The following is a 20,946-nucleotide window of genomic DNA, read 5'->3' on the forward strand; positions in this document are numbered from 1 at the left end:
TTATGATCATTATGAGCAGGCCATGAAGCCCTTTGATGCGGCGGGCCCCATAGCAGCCGCTATGGCTGCTACTGTGGTACTTACGGTCCTGCTTTAACCCCTTCATGACCGAGCACATTGATGCCCAGATGTCCAGGTCAAATTAGTGCAATGTTCCTCCTCGCCTTCTAAGAGCCATAGCATTTTTATTTTCCCACCTACAGGGCTGGTTGGGGTGTCATTCTTTGCGCCATGATCTCTAGTTTTTATTGGTATCATATTAGAGAAAACTTTTGATCGCTTTTTATTATTTTTTTCTAATATATATATAATTTAAAGTGACACTGTAAGTGCTTCACTCAAGAGACACAAATAGAATAGATTAAAGGCAAAGACACAGTGTACCTGCTATTCACCACAGCAAAAAGGAATATAGCTCTCTTTGCTCTTTGCTAAATGTGAAGCTACTGTTTGCTTCATGCCTGTTTTCAATAGGAATCTGTGTTGTGGAAGAAAATGAAGAACCATGTTGATTCTTTGATTATTAATCCATTTGGGTTAAATTCCCCCAAATATTTCTGTATATAAATACATGCATGCAACACCCCCCCACCCACCCAAAAAAAAAAAAAATAAGTAAATAAGTGTCAGAGCACTTATGTCCCCTAAAAATGGTGGTAATAGTAATAATTGTAATTGTCACTGGGGATCAAGAAAAGGCAATACATGTGGTCTTTAGATGATGTCGGTGGTGTCACTGCTGTTAATATGTGATTTAACCTCTCTTTCCAGGTGGACAATGTCACTGCAGTTAGGGATCAGCGAACCGAACCGTAACGAACCAGATTCGTTACGAACTTTGCAAAAAGTTCGGTTCGTCACCGAACCGAACTTTGAGAAAGTTCGTAACGAATCTGGTTAAAATAACAATAACAAATAAAATCAAAGACATCTTTAAAAAGTGATGCAAACACCTCTGGAATGCATCTGGGAAGCAGGGAAACAGTATTAGAGGAATCGGCATTACGGGGTTAGCGATCCTATGCAGTAATGCCGATGCCTCTAATGGTTAATATACTTAATTAATAGAACATATTTTCGTTGTAATAAAGTTACTTTCGTTGTTCAATAATTTAATTAAAACGATTCCATCATTGTGCAATTAAATATACTGTTAAAATAAATATATATATAAATAAATGTATATTTATATATATTTATTTTTTTACAGTATATTTAATTGCACAAGTATGGATTCGTTTTAATTAAATTATTGAACAACAAAATAAATTTTATTTATTTTTATTAATTAAATATTAATTATTACAGGAAGCTCTATTAAGCCGTTAATTCATATACCCGGTAATAGAGCAAACTGTAATAATCAATACTTTACTTTAATTAAAACATCAAATGTTTCTTCTAATTATGTTATCACAATAGCATTATTAAAAGAAACATTTTGAATCATATGTGCGCTGAGCTGATCAGCTGATCGGCTCAGCGCACATATAATTAGCGGGTCCGCAGCACAGTGACTTCATTGTGCTGCGGACCAGCGAAGAGGACACATAGGGACATCGGATGGTGAGTATAAAGCTCTCCCCACCCCCTCCCCAGCACTGCACCCATTCCAGCAAGGAAGGGGGGGTCACTTAACCCCTTCCTTGCTGGTATGGGTGTATTCTGACATCGGTCTGGCCCCCACGGGTTAAGGGGGATACAATGCATCCTCCCTTAACCCTTTGGGGGCCAGACTGTAAGCAGCGATCTGTAAAGATGCTGCATACTGTAAGGTGCACAACACCGCTCACAATGATGGGTGTTGTGCTCCTGTTTGTGTGTTTTTTGTGTGTTTCTCCCTTTTTGTTTTTCAGATATCGGTATCCTGTGGATTACGTCGGATTCGGTGGACTATGTCGATGACCAGCGGTTGTTTGGATTTTTTTTTTTAAATAAAATGGTCAATGAGGGGTGTGGGGGTGTTTTTATTTGAATAAAAAAAAAATTCACTTGTGTCTTGTCTTTATTTCTTTACTTTATAGACTTAGTAGTGGTAGCCGTCCAATCGACGGAATCCATTACTAAGTCGGGGCCTAGTGTTAGCCGGTATAAAATGGCTAACACTAACCCCCCATTATTACCCCAGTACCCAATGCCACCAGGGGTACTGGGAAGAGCCGGGTGCCAGTGGTCCCGAAGCATCAAAATTGGCGCTCCTGGACTGGAGCGGCAACAGGCTGGTAATATTTAGGCTGGGGAGGGCCTAAACCAATGGCTCTTCCCACCCTGGTGTTACCAGGCTGCTGTCGCTTGGTTTTTAACCCGGCTGGTTATGAAAATAGGGGGAACCCTACGCGTTTTTTGTATTATTTATTTAATTAACCCCTAGACGACCCTGGACGTAGGGTTACGTCATGGAAGTCTGTCCCCAGACGACCCATGACGTAACTCTACGTCCTGGGTGTTTCTCCCGCTATGAAGCGCACTCCGGAGCGGAGCGCCCTTCATAGCAGGTGGGGGCCGGCTGCAGTGAGCAGCCGGGCCTCACCGGTAATGACACGCTGCAGCGATCGCGCTGCCGTGTGTCACTAACCCCTTAAACGCCACGATCGCGGCGCGACCGCAGCGTTTAAGTGTAAGTGACAGGGGGAGTCCCCTGTCACTTACCGATCGGGACCCCCGCAGTGTGACTGCGGGGGTCCCGATCGTTGGAACGGACCGCCGGAGGTCTCTTACCTGCCTCCGTGCGGTCCGATCGGCTATCTGCTGCACTAAGGCTGCACAGGCAGGCTCAATGAGCAGATCGCCGATAACACTGATCAATGCTATGCCTATGGCATAGCAATGGTCAGTGTAAAAATCAAACTAGTGTATGTAAAAGTCCCCCAAAGGGACTTCAAATGTGTAAAAAAAAAAAAAGTTTAAAACATTATTACACTATCCCAAAACCCCTCCCCCAATAAAAGTTGAAATCACCCCCCTTTCCCATTATATAAATAAAACATATTAATATAAATAAATAGATAAACATATAATATACCGTAGCGTGCGTAATTGTCCGATCTATTAAAATATAACAAGCGTCATTGTGATCGGTAAACGACGTACACGAAAAGAGGGGAAAAAGTGCGCAGATTACCGATTTTATGTTACATTATATATTAAAAAAAATCAATAAAAAGTTATCAAAACGTCCGATCTTCACAAATATGGTATTAATAAAAACTAGAGATCATGGCGGAAAAAATGACACCCCATACAGCCCCATAGGTGAAAAAATAAAACCGTTATAAGCGTCACAATAGGCCCATTTTATTAATATTTAATTGCCAAAAAAAAGGATTTCATAAAAAAATACATATATAACATTAGAGAATCTGTGTAACCTGCATATGGTTGTGTTCGGACTGACCTATAAAATAATAGTATAATGTCGCTGTTACCATATAGTGCATTACGTAGACACAGGAACCCCCCAAACGTTACCATATTGCATTCTTTTTAACGATTTCACCTATTTATATCTTCATAAATAATATATTTGGGATTCCGTCATACATGTTATGGTAAAATGAAAGACGACATTACAAAGTACAACTATTCCTGTAACAAACAAGCCATTACATGGCCTTGTAGATAGAAAACTGAAAGTGCTAGAGCTCTTAGAAGGGGAGGAGGGAAAAACGAAAGCGCAAAGATCAAAATTTGCGCAGTCCACTGGGTCATTTTGGGCCTGGTCCTTAAAGGGTTAAAGTAAAGTATTGATTATTACAGTTTGCTCTATTATCGGGTATATGAATTAACGGCTTAATAGAGCTTCCTGTAATAATTAATGTTTAATTAATAAAGCACATTTTCGTTGTAATAAAATTTATTTCGTTGTTCAATAATTTCATTTAAACGAATCCATACTTGTGCAATTAAATATACTGTAAAAAAATAAATTTATATATAAATATAATACATTTATTTAAATATATATTTATTTTAACAGTATATTTAATTGCACAATGATGGAATCGTTTTAATTAAATTATTGAACAACGAAAGTGACTTTATTACAATGAAAATATGTTCTATTAATTAAATATATTAACCATTAGGGGCTCAGCATTATTGCCGATTTGCCAGCTATTTTTTTTTTCACTATTTTTGCACTTTGATTTTTTCCACTTTTTTCATTGTAATAGCAACTGCAACTATACGAAACTATACCCTATCACACTCCCACTATTGTAGCTGCAATTATTCAGCCGTTATTGCAAGGTCCGTTTTCGGTTCGGTTCGTCAGAACCCGAACTTCAGGAAAGTTCGGGGGATCGAAACAAACCGAACTTTTCAAAAGTTCGCTCATCCCTAACTGCAGTGCATTAGGTAGGTGCATCAAATTAGAGTTAAAGCGACTCTGTACCCACAATCTGCCCCACAAATCGCTTGTACCATCACATAGCTGCTTTTAATTTACGATCTGTCCTGGGGTCCTGAGGTCCTGAATGCATCTATTGTCCTAAAAACAACTTTTAAACTTGCAGCCATGTGTCAAATTGGCGTGACCAAGCCTGCACCGCCTGCACCACCAGATTTGCTGCGGATCCTGTGTGAACGCACCCTTCGGCTATGTTCACACAACATATGTTTTCATAAAAGTATGGGCGTTGTTGCAATCGGCAACAACGGCCGTAGTTTGTACGAAAACATACGTTGCCTAGCCTTCTATGGGATCCCGGCCGGAGCGTATAAACACGTGGTATACACTCCAGCCGGGATCTCTTGCAGGGCCATAAAAAACTGACATGTCGGTTTTCTGCAGCCGCTATTTATTGAATAGCGGCCGCAGGAAACCCTGTCAGTGCACACTATGGAGCAAGCGGCTCAGGCCCCGCAGCTCCGGAGCTCTGAGGATTTATGTAGAGGTGCATTGCCTCTACATAAATCCCGTGCGCACAGAGCCCGTTTGTGCAAATAAATTGAAATCTAGGTTTCACAATCCTATTTTTCCTGGAAAAATGATAAATACGGCTTTTTGCCTTTTTGTATTATGGGAATTGTAGTTTTGCAACAGCTTGAAGACTGCCAAGTTGACACCCCTAGAGGCAAGGTCTGTAAAGCCCCTATTACACAGGGCGATGTGGAGAGCAAGCGAGCACCGTCCTGACAGGTCAGCACTTGCTTGCCCCTTGTTCCCCTGCCCCGCTGCCGGCACTATTACTTGCGCTGACAGCAAGCGAGGAGGAGCAGGTAAGAGCCAGGGGGCTGCGGGGAGCTGTGGGGGGCTGCCCGGGTGATCGTCCTATTACACGGGGTGACGGCAGCAGATTGTTAACAGGCTGGTCATTGCCGTTTCAGCCTTTTGAAAGTCAACAATCAACCGACATTCTGCATGTCGACTGATCATTGTCTTCTAATATACGAGGGAAGAGAAATCATGACAACTGTAGTCCTTTACACTGGTAATCACAAAAAGAGAAATCTCTGGCAGAAGTAATCACTTCTGTCCTATGGTGGTGGCATCATTTTGTGAGCATTAAGACGAATATAGAAATTATGCTATGTTTGTAAAAGCTCAGAAACCCCCATTCAAGGCTCCATACAGCTCAGAGTCCTCTCCCTTGGGCCAGATGGGTAACAAAGCCCAAACTTAAGTCACAGGAAAGGGGATTCTGCAATGATGAGTGTTCAATTTGGTTTGGTTCTTTCTGAGTATTATGGAAACAAATACTTTACAAATAGAGATGAGCGAACCGGGTTCGGGTTCGAGTCGATCAGAACCCGAACGTTCGGCATTTGATTAGCAGTGGCTGCAGAACTTGGATAAAGCTCTAAGGTTTTCTGGAAAACATGGATACAGCCAATGACTATATACATGTTTTCCACATAGCCTTAGGGCTTTATCCAAGTTCAACAGCCACCGCTAATCAAATGCCAAAAGTTCGGGTTCGGATCGACTTGAGCATGCTCGAGGTTCGCTCATCTCTATTTACAAATAAATGCATGAAAGAAGCTTTTACTTTTATGAGTTGTTTCAGCAGATTCTATTTAAGGACATTTCTGAAGAGTCTCTGTTTCTTTGCTAAGAGACTATACCCAACTTTAGGAACATCTTGTACTTGCAGATGTAGCCAGCCTCATCTTGATCTTTAGGAAATTGTACTGCACTACTCAAAGGGGTTGTCCAGCGAAAATCTTTTTCTTTCAGATCAACTGTCAGAAAGTTATATAGATTTGTAATTTACTTCTATTAAAAAATCTCAAGTCTTCCCATACTTATTAGCTACTATACTGTATGTCAGGCAGGAAATGTTGTTTGATTTTCAGTCTGACACAGTGCTCTCTGCTGACATCTCTGGCCGAAACAGGAACTCTGTCTCAGTTTTCTATGAATCCCCATAGAAAACCTCTCCTGCTCTAGACAGTTCCTGTCTCGGCCAGAGATGTCAGCAGAGAGCACTGTGTCAGACTGAAAATAAAACAACATTTCCTGCATGACATACAGCAGCTAATAAATATGGGAAGATGTGAGATTTTTTAATAGAAGTAAATTACAAATCTATATAACTTTCTGACACCAGTTGATTTGAAAGAAAAAGATTTTCGCTGGACAACCCCTTTAAGTAGATATAGGTAATTCTAATGGGTTACAGAAACCTTAGTTTACCATTACTCCTCAATTACTGACCAAATCTTAATATCTGTTGTATTAGGATATCCCAACAAGACACAATGGGGGGATTTTACTAAAGCTGCAACTTTCCTGCAACAAATAATTGCAATTTTTTAGATGTACACCTTGCTCACCTGATAGGGGGCGCAGAGGAGGTATGGCCTCCTCCTGCACTGCACCTGTCAGTGAGTAGGCATAGATCATGCCGAATATCTACACCAGCTCAGAGCAAGAGAGCTTCAAATTTGCTGGATTTAATAAGAGGCGTGCACCTCTCAATAAATCTGGTACAGGATGCTGGGCCGGGGATTTACAGATACACTGGTCTTCGTAAATTCCCCCCAATGTTGTGACAATTTAAGACACTCAGGATAACCATGGCTACATCTGTAAACCTTATTATTAAACAATAATCTTATCAATGTACTTATTTGGATGAAAATAATTTACCCACCTCCAGTACAGATTTTTCCATTTGCAAACCAGCAATAAGAGTCTGACTTAGGAGAGACACCATTTGGAAAGTGGATCGGCCTCCCCATGTATCTAACCATATCTGTTTCCATATCCACAACATATGTACGGTACAGTTCACTGGTCTTTACGTCTGTGTCCAGAATGACATAGTCTGTGAATCCGTTACCATTCAAATCTGTCCTGATCCACTGGTTAAACCCATAAAACTGCATGTTCTTTGAATACTTGACTAAACTTGACCCAGAGACCCAGTTCTGGTGCCTTCTACTGTTGTTCATGGCATATGCTGTAAAGTAAATTGCATTGTATATGGTGCCAAATAAGGGAGATACCTATATAAACAAAAAATTTTAAAATAAATAATGTATACAGGCAAATTTCAAAAATCAAAACAGGTTAATAAAAATAGAATTGAAAGAGAATCTTTCAACTCCATAATGGGTACAGATACTGACAGAGAGATCACAAGGAGGATATACAAGCTATCCCTTTAGTGCTCCAGAACATGCTTATTCACACGTTCAGTAAAGTTGTCTGTAATTGCAGGTCCATAATCATGGTTCAACTTAAAGCACATTGATTTCTATTGGGCTATTCACACAGTCCGTGTTAATTTTGATCCATAATCCGTTCTGTAAAAAAAAAGGACATGTCCTAGTGCGGATTGTGATTGCCGTTCAGATTACCAATAGAAGTCTATGGGATCCGTATTTTTTACTGACGTCACAGATGTCACATCCATGACATCTGCAAAAAAAATACGGATCAAATCTTTGCAAACTAGTACTATTCACATTTTCCGGAAACGGATGCAATTATGGATGCAAATATAGATGAATTTATACAGATCACGGAGTAAAAATAGCGGGAGGTTTTGCGATCCAGAAAAATTACTGAACGCGTGAATGAGGCCTTAGGAAAGTCAACATTTTCTAGAGCTGTCAAACAGTCATAGAGGCGGTGCTGAGCCACTGCGGCACGCCTTTTCTTTCTTCTGCCTTCACTGACATACAGAGCTCTGTGCTGGAGCTAGGCCTGAATCGCCGTCATGTAGGGTGGAATGGAGGGGGGTTGTTTGGATATATGGGATGTACTGCTATCACTCAGCACTGCCTTTTTGACTGTTTAACGCAGCGGTGGGGAACCTCCGACCCGCAGGCCGCATCCGGCCCCTGAGACCTCCCGATGCGGCCCGTGGCTCCCCTGTGATGTGCGCGCCACTCTGGTGGGGCAAGAGCCGGCATTCACAGCATCTTCCTGTGTCTGTGACACTGGAAAGTGCTGTGAGTGCCGTCCCCTTCCCCACCAGAGCGACGCACCTCTTCATTGTCCTGCGGGCCGCGATGAAATGGCGTCATCGCGCGGCGCCTGCAGGAGAAGACGGGCACAGGCTAGAGGAAAGAGAAGACCTGGGCAGCGTGGGAGCGGAGGAAAGGTGAGTGGGATGTTTATTTTTTATTTGGGACAGGCACTGGGGGTTAACTAGGCTACCAGGGACATGACTGGGAGGGTTAACTAGGCTACCAGGGACATGACTGGGAGGGTTAACTAGGCTACCAGGGACATGACCGGGGGGGTTAACTAGGCTACCAGAGGCATCACTGGGGGGGGAAACTAGACTACAAGGGGCTTGACTTGGGGGTTAACTAGACTACAAGGGGCATCACTGGGGGTTAACTACAATAGCAAGGGCACTAGGGGAACAATACTTTGCCTTGCCCTGGGTGCTGCAAACCCACACTACTAACTGCCGTGCACGGTATGCGGCCCTCGAATGATTTTATTAATGCCCAACTGGCCCTCAACATAGAAAAGATTTCCCACCCCTGGTTTAACAGCTCCACAAACACAGATTTTCTTCTTGGTTGAAACATGTTCAGCAGCACTATAGGCATAGATTGTTTAACCCCTTGTGACTTCTCTGTCAGTATTTGAAGCTCTATACCTGGTACAGAGCTGCAGGCTGTCTTTAAATTCATAACAATAAGCTAATATTGGGGGTTCTACACAAACAGCGTTACCTGTGAAAAAGAAAAATGACAGGGGTTTGTTTGACAATAATGTAATGTAAGGCTATATTCCTACACAGCATTTTTGCTCAGTATTTTGCTCAGTATTTTGCAACCAAAACCAGGAATGAATTGAAAACAAAGAAAGGCTATGTTCACACACTGTGTAAATTTAGTGGGTGGTCTCCATTTATTGGAAAAAAATTACTGTTATTTTAAAACAACAGCCGTTATTTTAAAATAACAACTGTTATTTACCATGGAATAACGGCCATTCACTCAATTTCAACAGTGTGTTAACATAGCCTTTCTGTGTTTTCAATCCATTCCTGGTTTTGGTTGCAAAATACTGACCAAAATAATGAGAGAAAATACTGTGTGTGAACATAGGTTAGTGAGTGCAGATTTATATCTGTTTTCTCGCAAGGGATATGCTGTTAAATATATGTATATGCAATAATGACATTAAATAGTTTTTGGTGCCCAACATGACAATTCTATGTAATGAATTAATAATGACAAAATTAATATTAGTTCTTGAATATGGTCCCAGTCTAGTACATTTTTACATACCTCTGTTGGATTTGCTTTGGAAATAAGCTCTCTGCTGTCAATCGCTTCTTGAAAGGCTTGATAGAAGTTTTTCTGCTCGGATTCCACTGTGATTGTGAGTACAGCATCATAGGCGGCTCTGAGCTTGGAGCTGAGCCTTAGTATCTCATATGGTGTCTTGTGATAAGGTAAACTGTAGTATAGAGTATCATAAGGGATAAAAACATAGGTGCCATCTGTCATTTTCATGTCATGTGCTATCTCCAGGAGTTGCCTCTGTGGTTGTCCTCCAATAAGTACAGAATGCATGCACATGATGATCACTACAATATATAGACAAATCAGAGAAATATGAATTTCTTACATTTCAATGGTATACTGTCAAAAATATTTACCAGAATAGATTTTTTGGGGACAATGATATTTTGTTGACCCTCTCATACAGGGGTAACATCACATGACCTAACATGGCTAACAGACCAAGACTCATCAAAGTGGGTAAACTGCACATGACCCATCACACAGGGCAAACTGCATATGACCCATCATACAGGGGTAATAGCACATGAATTATGTATTTGCATTACCTCACAATATGTATCGGACCAGCCGTTCCGTGACCCGGCCGGGTCACGGAACGGCCAGTCTCTGCACAGATCATCCTGGCCAGTACTGCAGTCAGCATCAGCGCACCCCCGCATCAGAACTCCCCATAGGACACAATGAAGCAAGCGGTCGGAGCCGCTCGCTTCATTGTGTGAACTGACAGGGTTTCCTACGGCCGCAATTCACTGAATTGCGGACGCAGAAAACTGACATGTCAGTTCTTAGCGGCCCGGCGTGGGATCCCGGTCGGAGCTTATACGATGTGTATACGCTCCGGCCGGGATCCCATAGAACAAAAGGCAATGTTCCACAATGCATTAAGTATGGCCGTTGTTGCCATCGGCTTTTACGTACTTTAACATAGTGTGAACATAGCCTAAGGGTGCAGCCAATTTTCATTTGTGTGTGTCAGTTCTTTTCTCCTCTTCTCCCATGAGACCTAACTCTTTTCTATTTTCTATCTTTAAAACCATATAAAGGCTTTGTGGGACCCGTTTTTTAAAATTACACTCTTTTTATACAATACAATATAATACATAACTGGAAAAAATATAGGTGTGGGGAGAAAAAAACATATAATTTTGCACCTTATGCCCGGGTTCAATTTACATCAAATACCAGCCATTCTGTGACCCAGCCGGGTCACAGAATGGCCGGTGTAAGTGAAGATCATCCCAGCTGGTACTGCAGTACCGGGCGGATGAACTTCATTTACGCATCCCAATTCACCATTGCACACAATGGAGAGCATGGCCAGAGCCACACTCTCCATTGTGTGAACTGACAGGTCTATGCGGCTGCTATTTAATGAATAGCGGCCGCACAAAACTGACATGTTGGTTTTTCATGCGGCCGGTTGGAATCCCGGCCTGAGTGTATACTATGTGTATACACTTCGACTGGGATTCCTCTGACTTTTATGGCAATGTATCTTTGTATTAATCATGGGCGTTGTTGCAAATAGGCAACAACGGCCGTGATCAATACAAAACTTACGTTGTGTGAACATAGCCTATAGATAGCCAATATCAATATTGCTGGATATTGATCTGATTGGCCTATTCTATAGTTCATTGTTACATTGATGGGAAAAAAGACCTACTGTATCAGTTCTGAATTTTATGCATTTTTTCTATAAAACATCCCAAGAAATTATAGAATAAAGCATAGAAGAGAACAGATGAACTGTAGCATTTAATAAAGCCCCTTCTGTTCCTACTTTATAAATGATTTTAGGTTTACATGAGAGGTATAAACTGTTTGGTCCTTGTAGCTTATAGCCAGACACTGTCTCTGTGACAATGATGCACAAGCATGTTAAAGGGGAACTATCAGCAATAGACAAATCTAACCTGCTGATAGCCCCCTATAGTGCCCAGGATGCTGAGGAGGAAGGTATGTGTCTTACCTTCCTCCTCGGCACCGATCCCATGCTGTTAGTCAGAGTACTCTATGCTCCGGAGAACTGTTAGGAGCACTGCTGCGTCATCTGGCCCGTCCCCTCCATTGGTTATCATTAGAATGACGCGGCACTGCTCCTAACAGTGCTCCCGAGCGAAGATTACTCTGACTAACAGCACAGAACTGGCACTGAGGAGGAAGGTAAGACACATACCTTCCTCCTCAGCATACCCGGCAATATAGGGGGCTATCAGAAGGTTAGATTCGTGTAACCTGCTCATATTTCCCCTTTAAATGAAAAAAAAAAAAAGCCCAATGCAACAATGCAATGAAAATTATACCAATAACTGTAGTTCTACTATATACAGAATAGTACTGTATATTATTTGTCATACCACTTCCAGTAAATATGTAGACAGCGCAGTGCTGAGGTACAATTATATCATGGCCACAACATATTAATAGTCTGCATATTTGATGAATGCACATACTGTTATTTTTGAGTTTCTATTACATAATGTGTATAACCCACATAGGCATGCCCTATTCTTCAAAAGAGACATAGCCAAATAGGATTTCACTACACAGACATTGCAATAATTAATCCTTATTTATGCTGGATAATTCTATCACTAATGTTCTATTCTGTTTATTTAGATAACAGCCCTATTTCCATTTAAACAAGTTGTTTTGACCAGATGATGCACATGAGCAGCATGCAGAATGAGAAGCAATAGCGCCGTCTGGGCTCCTGACTCCTGCTCTCTCCCTCTTTGTGTATGCATTACTTTGAACAAAGATTGATCTCTGACTGAGATATTTTAGTTTTTGACTATATTAAGACAATGACCTGGTCAATGAAAAATAGTTTACCATTCAAGTAAGCTGATAATCAGTTTTAGTGTTAGAAATGATAATCAACAAGTGTCCCTGTAGTCCGATACATTATGTAAAACAAGCACATCTGAATTTCATTAGATGACTTAATACACAGTACTGACACAGTAATGACATGTACAGTAATGACATGACATTACATGACAGATGGATAAATGCTTTCAGTGCAAAGTAAGGCTATGTTCACACAGTGATCTCCAACGGCCGTTGTTTAACATACTTTGGCGGCCATCATTACAATGACAGCCGCTGTTGTAGTTTTTAAGTCTATATTCGCCATGGCCACCTTTTCAGACCATTTTGGATGTTGGTATTTTAAAGTCAGATTGAATATAGTGGAAAGTAACGTGAAAGGACAGTGAAAAAAAGATTAATGTGTGAACAATGTAACCAACATCTATTGTTTTCATAGATTTGAATGAAAATCCTTAAAGAATAAAAGCAATGGCCAGCATTTTAAATTAAAATGGTGGCCATTATGTTACAGTATGTGAACAGAGTCTTAAGTAGATTTAGTTAATGGTGGGTATCTACCTACTTACTGGGAAACCTGTCTACCTACTGGCAGCACTTACCTTTCTACTGGGGGTACCTACTTACCTAAGGGAAGGGGGCTTACTTTACTACCTATCTCAACGAACAAAGAGGGAGAATACTTACGAGGATTACAATTACAATTTGATAACTTGCTGCACTAAGCTTCACCCTACTATTATTTTTGCAGTTGTTTCCAGTAATGAGATATAGGCTATGTTCAAACACCATAAATAAGAAAAATACGTACATAATTTTGAGGCTAAAATACAGCTGTATTTTCAATATAATAATGTTTTCCATTGAAGTAAATGGGAAATTGGATGGCAGTGCACACATAGTATAGAAGTCTTTGTATAGAATACCAATAAAATCAATGTTTAATACAATGGCTACACATAATACAAACTAGGAATGACTGCTGACTTACAGCGCAGGTTGTCAACCTTACGGACTTTCTCCAGAACTTGACGGGTACTCTTACCATCCTCTCCCATAGCCACAACTATTCCCACTGGCAATCCATTACTGCGAAGGGCATTAGCCACTTTCCTTCCAGTGTCTTTCCAAATGTCTTCATTAGATGAAATAATACCAACATGTGCCCATTGGAAATACTTCATTACATTAAAAAGAACCCTGGTGGGAGATGGTAACGTCCTGGCAAATGTGGGGTAACTTTTCACATTGTCCAGCTCATAGTTGATGCAGGCCCAAGAAAATACAGCTTTGTTCCAGTTTTTCCCTAAGAGTGTAGCAGCATCACAATATCCCGGATTGGAAGGCCCAATAAACCCTGATGCCACCAAAGAGTACGTAAGGAAAGTTGAAAGAGCCTTTGAAGTTTGGCAATCTTCATCAAGTATCACATAGTTAAAAGAAAGTCCCAAATCTAAATTAGCATCATGGTTGATGCGTTCAATAGCTAACTTGGCAGCAACATGTGGAAGGGCTTTGGAAAATAATGGGTCACAAGTCCAAGGTCCTACAACTCCCACTTTGTAAGGGAGAGAGTTTACTAGCTGTGGGAAACAGACAATAACCAGAATTGTCCAACAGAGAAAAATCTTGGATGGAAAAGTTGAAAATGTAAGGTATTCGCTTTCAGTCCATTTTGGGTACCTGGTACATTTTAATACTAAGGTCTGAAGAGAACAAGGCTCTTGTAGCATTGCACTGCTGCATGTATCTGTACCAGCCAATAAAGAGATATTTCCAACTTTATTTTACAAAGGTTGCAAAATGGTTAGGACTGCATATCCACTGTACGCCTGCCAACAAAAAACAGCATGCATTAGAGGTGCAATAACTATAAAGTCACCCTTATGTTAATGTATTAATGTAGAGGCACACTATAATAATGAAGACACAGACAGTTATGGCCTTATTACACAAAACAATTATTGGTTATACTTGGCCAATTAACGGCCATTCCAGCCGATCATCCTTTCGTGTAATAGCAGATGTTAAAGGCAACGATCAGCCGACATGCACATGACACGACATGACATGTCGGCTGATCATTGTCTATCAGCATGTTCTAAAATCACAAAAACCATAGCGACAATCTGCTGCCCGACGCTCTGTGTAATAGGAGTGGTGGCAGCAGAACACTGCACAATTCTTTGGGCCACTTGGATGTTCTAAAGATCGTCCGGGCAGTATCCCCCCGGCAGCTCTCCGCAGCCCTCTGCTTGATGCCTGTGTAATAGCAAAGGCAGCAGGCGGGGAACGAAGAGGAAACGAGCGATGATCTGACAGGTAGGCACATGCTTCCTCCTTTACATCACTTCATCTAACAGGACCCTTACTTCAAATGGTTACAGACTTGAAATATTGCTATTACACATTCTCTCTCTGTTAAAAAGATGGTTCAAACTGACCAACCATTCTCTTACTGTCCCGATATTCAGCTGAATATGTAAGTGCAAATGAGGCTAATAGAGATGTCATAGCCATATTGGGTGTTTGGGAGGGGGGATATTCACCAACTCCCAGCTCTGCTCCAACAGGGTCACAAATAGGAAACCCTTTCCCTTTCAGATCCTGTTGTAGCCCCAAATTTAGCTGAACTTGCTTTTTATTTATTGGGCAGCATGGGCTCTAGTCCCTGCCTAGGCCTGATAGAGGGGATGAACAGTGCAGGCTATAGGCTCGGACTGGGCCCATCGATCGCAACATTGCAACGGTTAAAGGGGTACTCCAGCGGGGGGGCACTTTTGTTCTGGACTTTTGTTCCAGCAGCGGGTCCCACATCGCGGCGCTCTGGTGCCCGGCCGCTTCCGGGTGTCTGACGTGGGCCCGAGACGTGACGTCTCAGGTCCGCTCAGCCACTCAGTGAAGGAGGCGGGATCTGAGCAGACTTGAAACGGATCCCGCCACCTTCACTGAGTGGCTGAGCGGACCTGAGACGTCACGTCTCGGGCCGCCATCAGACACCCGGAAGCGGCCGGGCACCAGGCACCGGAGCGCCGCGAAGCGGGAGCCGCCACTGGAACCGGGGAGATGAGTGGACGTCTTTTCTCTAGGCCACCTCCTCCCCGATCCCAGAACAAAAGTGCCCCCCCCCCCCGCTGGAGTACCCCTTTAATGCTGGGCGGCTGTGTGATCGAGGTGGCCCATCATTAACAGTGAGGACCCTGCTGCTGATAGCAGCAAGTCCTAACTCTCTATGAGCTTGCTTCATAGAGCCTTAGGACCTATTTGGCGTATAGGTATGTCATGGGTTCTTAGGTGACACGCTCCCATGATGTAACGGTATGTCATGGGTCCTTAAGGGGTTAAACAACAGCCAACGAAATCGTGTCAATTACTTCCGGCCATTGTCTATGGATGTCAATGCAGTTTTCATTAAAAACAACGACCATTGTTTATACAGCGTGTGGACATAGCCTAATTGTGTAAACTGATCCAACGGAAGAGGCGAAAAGGGCAGGTTAGCATTGGGAGATAGACTGTATCACAATGAACATGCAATAAAATTATTGACAAACCTGATCTCTATGGAGGGCAAGAAAGAAAGACATAAATGTTTAACAGTTAATGTTCAAATAGCCCTATCTACAGGGAAAACCCTGCGCTGGGCATGGAGGATCAGTGCATAATGTAATCAACCATCATTCAGATGACAGAGAAGTGAGTAAACACCCACCAAAGAATGTAAAATTAGGAGAATTGAATTAAATGCTTGAATGAAGTTTCTGCTGCTGAAATCTGCAAACACTAGCTGGAGAGGCGCTGCTGTCATGTCAAGGGATTGCATTCCTGTTTATATTAGTTAGTACATAAATATAAAGCCTCTTTTCCGTGTTGCTTAGTTTTCTTTTTAGATTATGTCAAATGTATTGGCAAACATAAGGACGTGCAGCGTCTCATCAAAGTGTTAAACATCAGATGTCAATCTTTGCACAAATGGAAATACATAAATGGAAATAGCAAAGCAACAGCGCCTCTCAAAGGCTCAAAAGTTTCCTAATGCGCTACTATATTCACACATAAGGGAATAAATAAATGCATACATCAGCAACTACATCAGCCCTGTATCTATAGTCATTTAGAAGCTCAAACAACGAAGATATCTTTTGCAGATGTCATTATCCTTCTAGCGCTATTTTGCTGAAGCACATTTACGACTGATTTATTACTAAAGGAGTTATCAGGATTAGAAAAAGCACAGCTAATTTCTTGTAAAAACAGCACCACACCTGTCCTCAGGTTATTTGTGGTATTACAGTTCAGCTCTATTGACTTCAGCGGAACTAAGTTGCAAAACCACACCCAAACTAATGACAGGGGAGATGCTGTTTCTGGAAGAAAGCAGTCATGTTTTTGTAATCCTGAATAACCACTCTAAGGGTGGGTTCACACGTACCAGAAGAGAAGTTCCACATAGAAATCAGCTGCAATTCCCAGTACTGTCAGTTTGTATAGTTTTACATACTCACAGTGGATTTTTAATTCCACTGTGAGTATGTAAACCCCATGTCCCTTAACTCTCAACAGCCCGGTGAATACTTTACCCGTCCGCGCTTCTGTCTGCTTCTGTGGCTTCCGGTTTCCTGACATCCCACTCAGCCAATTAGTGGGTGCAGTGGGGCTGCTCACTGATTGGCTGAGCGGGACATCAAGGATTTGGGAGCCACATAAGCAGGCTGGAGTGTGGACCGACCATAGACCGGCGGGTTAAGGGCGACAAGGTTTACATACTCGCAGCGGAATGAAAAATCCACTGTATGTAAACCTATACAAACTGACAGCATCGGGAATTGCTGCTGTCCACTCAAAGAATTGACGCATGAGCCCTCGCACAGAAAAGTGTCACACAGAGGCAGGCGGGATTCTGCGGAGGAGAGTACCGTCGTGGAATTCCGCCGATTTTACTCCATGTGAACCGGCCCCAAGGATTAGCTATAATTTGTACCAAAGTAGTGGACAATTATGAGAGTTCCACTCATAACAAGTCCCCACTGTAGTTACATGAAAGTGAATAGTTGCTAGAATCAAGTGAGTAGAAACATTCTCAGGGATATGTTGTACAGCTTTGGAAAAAAAATTGGCTACATTATCCCATTTGCTGAGTCTGCTGTGAAATAAATGTACGTCAAGCACCGACAGAACCGCATAAATTTGCCCTCCTGAATGATTCACTAACACGATTGTCTGAACAGTAGTTTTTACATCTCCATTTTTATACAATTTACAAACTCTCAATATGTTTTTGCTGCCCCCCTAATACGGACAAGTAGATTAAATATTACCTATTATCCCTGAATAGCCGTAACCTGCCGCAATTCTCACAGGCCTGTAGGCCCTTGTTTCATGTCTCACCTATTTCTGTCACTCTCCATCAATGACTCCTTGGTCTACAGTGGAATTCTATTCATTACAGTCAGAATTATTCCATTAAAATGTAAATGTGTATAGTACACAAACATGAAACCTCAGGCCTCTGGGTCACTGAAGCTGTAATGCATTATGGGTTTATGATATTGAACAGAGAGCACAGGAATCAAAGCTCTCAGTATATTTACTCTGATATTCCTAAAATCATTGCAGCAAACACATTATTGCAAAAGATTAGTTATTAGCTCATAAAGATGGAAACTAATCAACTGCTAGTGTCAGGATTAGCATTGATAAAATGGGGGGGGCAAGTTTATTAGAAATCATAGTATTGCTAGTCACCAAACACAGTAGTAGTAAAATGTACAAAATAATTTATTTTAATACTGATTTGCATTATGGTAAATTATCTATACACATTAGATGAAATTATATTGGTAAAAGGTTTTCCTTCATAGTAGAAAAAAAATCTTAATTTTTCCAGATATAGTGCCAATACTCTCAATTGCTTGTGTCCAGTACTGCAATTTAGCCCCAAGTATAAGCCCCTGGTATCATCCATATAAGTCGGCCTATGGCCTCCTACACAAATACATCTGTTAAAAAAGTGTCATGGTTCTTTACCCACATTTCTCTCTTACAGGTGTAATGTTGGGAAACTCTTCCTACAGCAAAGAACATGTGCATATGGTTATATAGTAGTGCTTGAAAGTTTGAAACCCTTCAGAATTTTCTATATGTCTGCGAAGGAAGGATATGTCTGCATAATTTTGACCTAGAAAAATAGCAGATTTTCACACATGTCCAAAGAAGACTTGCCAAAAGATAAGGATCAGCCGATGATCAGCTCTTTTGCTGATCGTTTTCGTTATTATGCAGAGTGATAGTGAGCCGAATCAGGCCAATATCAGGCTATGTTCACACTATGTAAGTACCGTAGTGATCACGGGTGTTGTTGATCACGCCTGAGGGAATCCCGGCCAGAGTATACACATGGTATACACTGCGGCCTGAATCCCTAGCGGTGCCGCAAGAAACTGACATGTCGGTTCACACAATGGAAAATGGGTACAAAAAACAGAAAAAGAACCCAGAAATAAATGGCTGCACCTGCTATAAATAACAGACAAATTTTATTAAAGCACTATCGAAGAAATACATACATTTAAAAACACTAAAAACCATACATGTGACGTGCACAAAGCCAAACAGGGCTCAATGTGCTAAACCATATAATCCACATGCAGGTATGCATACTGGAAGCTGCCCAAGAATATATTGCAATAAAGATCCTATAATAAAGTGCCCCAATTTTAAACCAATAACTTAAACGTGTGCAAAAATGTTGCTGATCAAGGTAATAGGTTAAATGCAAAAATACAACCAAAATGAACAATGAATAGCAAAGTCACATTATAACGCTATGGATCAATGGCATATTACAGACTCCCAGAAGGGTGAATGGAGCAGAGTCCCCATGCGTTCCGTCCCTAAGACTTTATCAGTTCTCACAATGGCGCCGCAAGAAAATGACATGTCAGTTCACACAATGGAGTGGGCAGCCGGAGTGTGCAGTGGGGAATTCTGATGTGCGCGTGCACGGATGCGCACGCATCCGAATTTAGCGGCAGTAAAGATCACCCAGCTGGTACTGCAGTCGGTGTTAGAGTGTGAACATAGCCTTATTCTGTGCTTATTCCTTAGCTTTATGGGACTCTCCCAGCTGACCACTGACAGATGATGTGATTTAAAAACCCTTCTGTTCTACAAGAGATAAGCGGCAGTGAGAGCTCTCTGGCTGTGGCCTTAGCCTCCCCATATACGGCACAAGAGCACTTGGCATTGCTGAACGTTCAGGTGTATGGGGATGACAGGGGGCAGACGGGAGAGATAAATGACAGCTGAACGATTGTTTGGCCGCCAGTTATTGAAGACATATTTCCATCTTTAGTCATTTATTCGTTTGAAAAAAAAAGATTTAATATCACATTTGCTCTTTGCACAAAGTAACACAAATATGAATATAGAATTTATCAATCCATACCCCTTCCCTTCTTCTATACCTCTTCCCTCCCTGTATTTTTTAAATTCTAAATTATACCAGAAAATGTCCAGACGTCTGTCACTGAGCTAAATATGGGTCATGCAGAAAGACAAGGATCCCAAACACATCCTGTAAGTCATTCTACCAAAGTAGAAATTTTTGGAATGGTTAACTCAAAGTCCTGACCTTAATCCAATAGAAATGTTGTGGAAGGACCTGAGATGGGCAATTCAAGCCAGGAAACCCACCAACATAACAGAGATTAGAGGAATGGGCTAAAATTCCTCCAAGATGATCGACAGGACTACAGATCAATTTACACACAGTTACATACAGTTATTGCTGAAGAAGGACATCATACCAGATACTGAAAGGAAAGGGTCACATGATTTTGTCAATCCCGGGTATGTGATATTGGATCATCTTCCGGGTCTAATATTTTTTAGGCTATGTTCACACGGCGTATCAGACCGGCCGTTCCGTGACCCCGACCCTGGCATCACAGCGCGCCCGCATTGGAGCTTCCCATAGCCCACAGTGAAGCGAGCAGCCGGAGCTGCTGGCTTTACTGTGTGCACTGACAGGTCTCTCTGCGGCCAGAATTCACAGAATTCCGTCAGCAGAAAACTGACCTGTCAGTTTTTTCCGGCGCCGCATGGGATCCCGGCCGGAGCGTACACACATCGTATACGCTCTGGCTGGGATCCCATTGCACATAAGGCTATGTTACACACCGCAAAACTACGGCCATAGTTTTATGTAGTGTGAACATAGCCTTAATCATTTGTTTCATTTCTTTCTCTTCATCTTTTTTTAGGACTTCCCTTACTAGTTGAAAAAGCCAACTTAGCAGGTCTACATTTAGGCAGGTAACTGTTTTCTATGGCAAATTTTATTTCATTAGACTAGTTTTACAAATGAAAAGTCTTGATATAATGTAC

General features: G+C 41.8%; 1 protein-coding gene across 1 annotated transcript in view; it reads right to left on the reverse strand.

The window, feature by feature from the left end:
* The window catches only part of GUCY2F (guanylate cyclase 2F, retinal), a 66,010-nt gene extending 51,631 nt beyond the window's left edge, over nucleotides 1-14,379 (reverse strand). Inside the window, exons 1-3 of the mRNA XM_069985912.1 lie at nucleotides 13,550-14,379; nucleotides 9,703-10,004; nucleotides 7,098-7,452 (exon numbers count right to left, since the gene is read on the reverse strand). Of these exons, the coding sequence (XP_069842013.1) occupies nucleotides 7,098-7,452; nucleotides 9,703-10,004; nucleotides 13,550-14,291 (1,399 nt within the window). The 5' untranslated portion in view covers nucleotides 14,292-14,379. The remainder of the gene's footprint in view (nucleotides 1-7,097; nucleotides 7,453-9,702; nucleotides 10,005-13,549) is intronic.
* Between the last annotated feature and the right edge of the window lie 6,567 nt (nucleotides 14,380-20,946).

The sequence above is a fragment of the Dendropsophus ebraccatus genome, chromosome 10 (assembly GCF_027789765.1).
Source record: "Dendropsophus ebraccatus isolate aDenEbr1 chromosome 10, aDenEbr1.pat, whole genome shotgun sequence".
Lineage (NCBI taxonomy): Eukaryota > Metazoa > Chordata > Amphibia > Anura > Hylidae > Dendropsophus > Dendropsophus ebraccatus.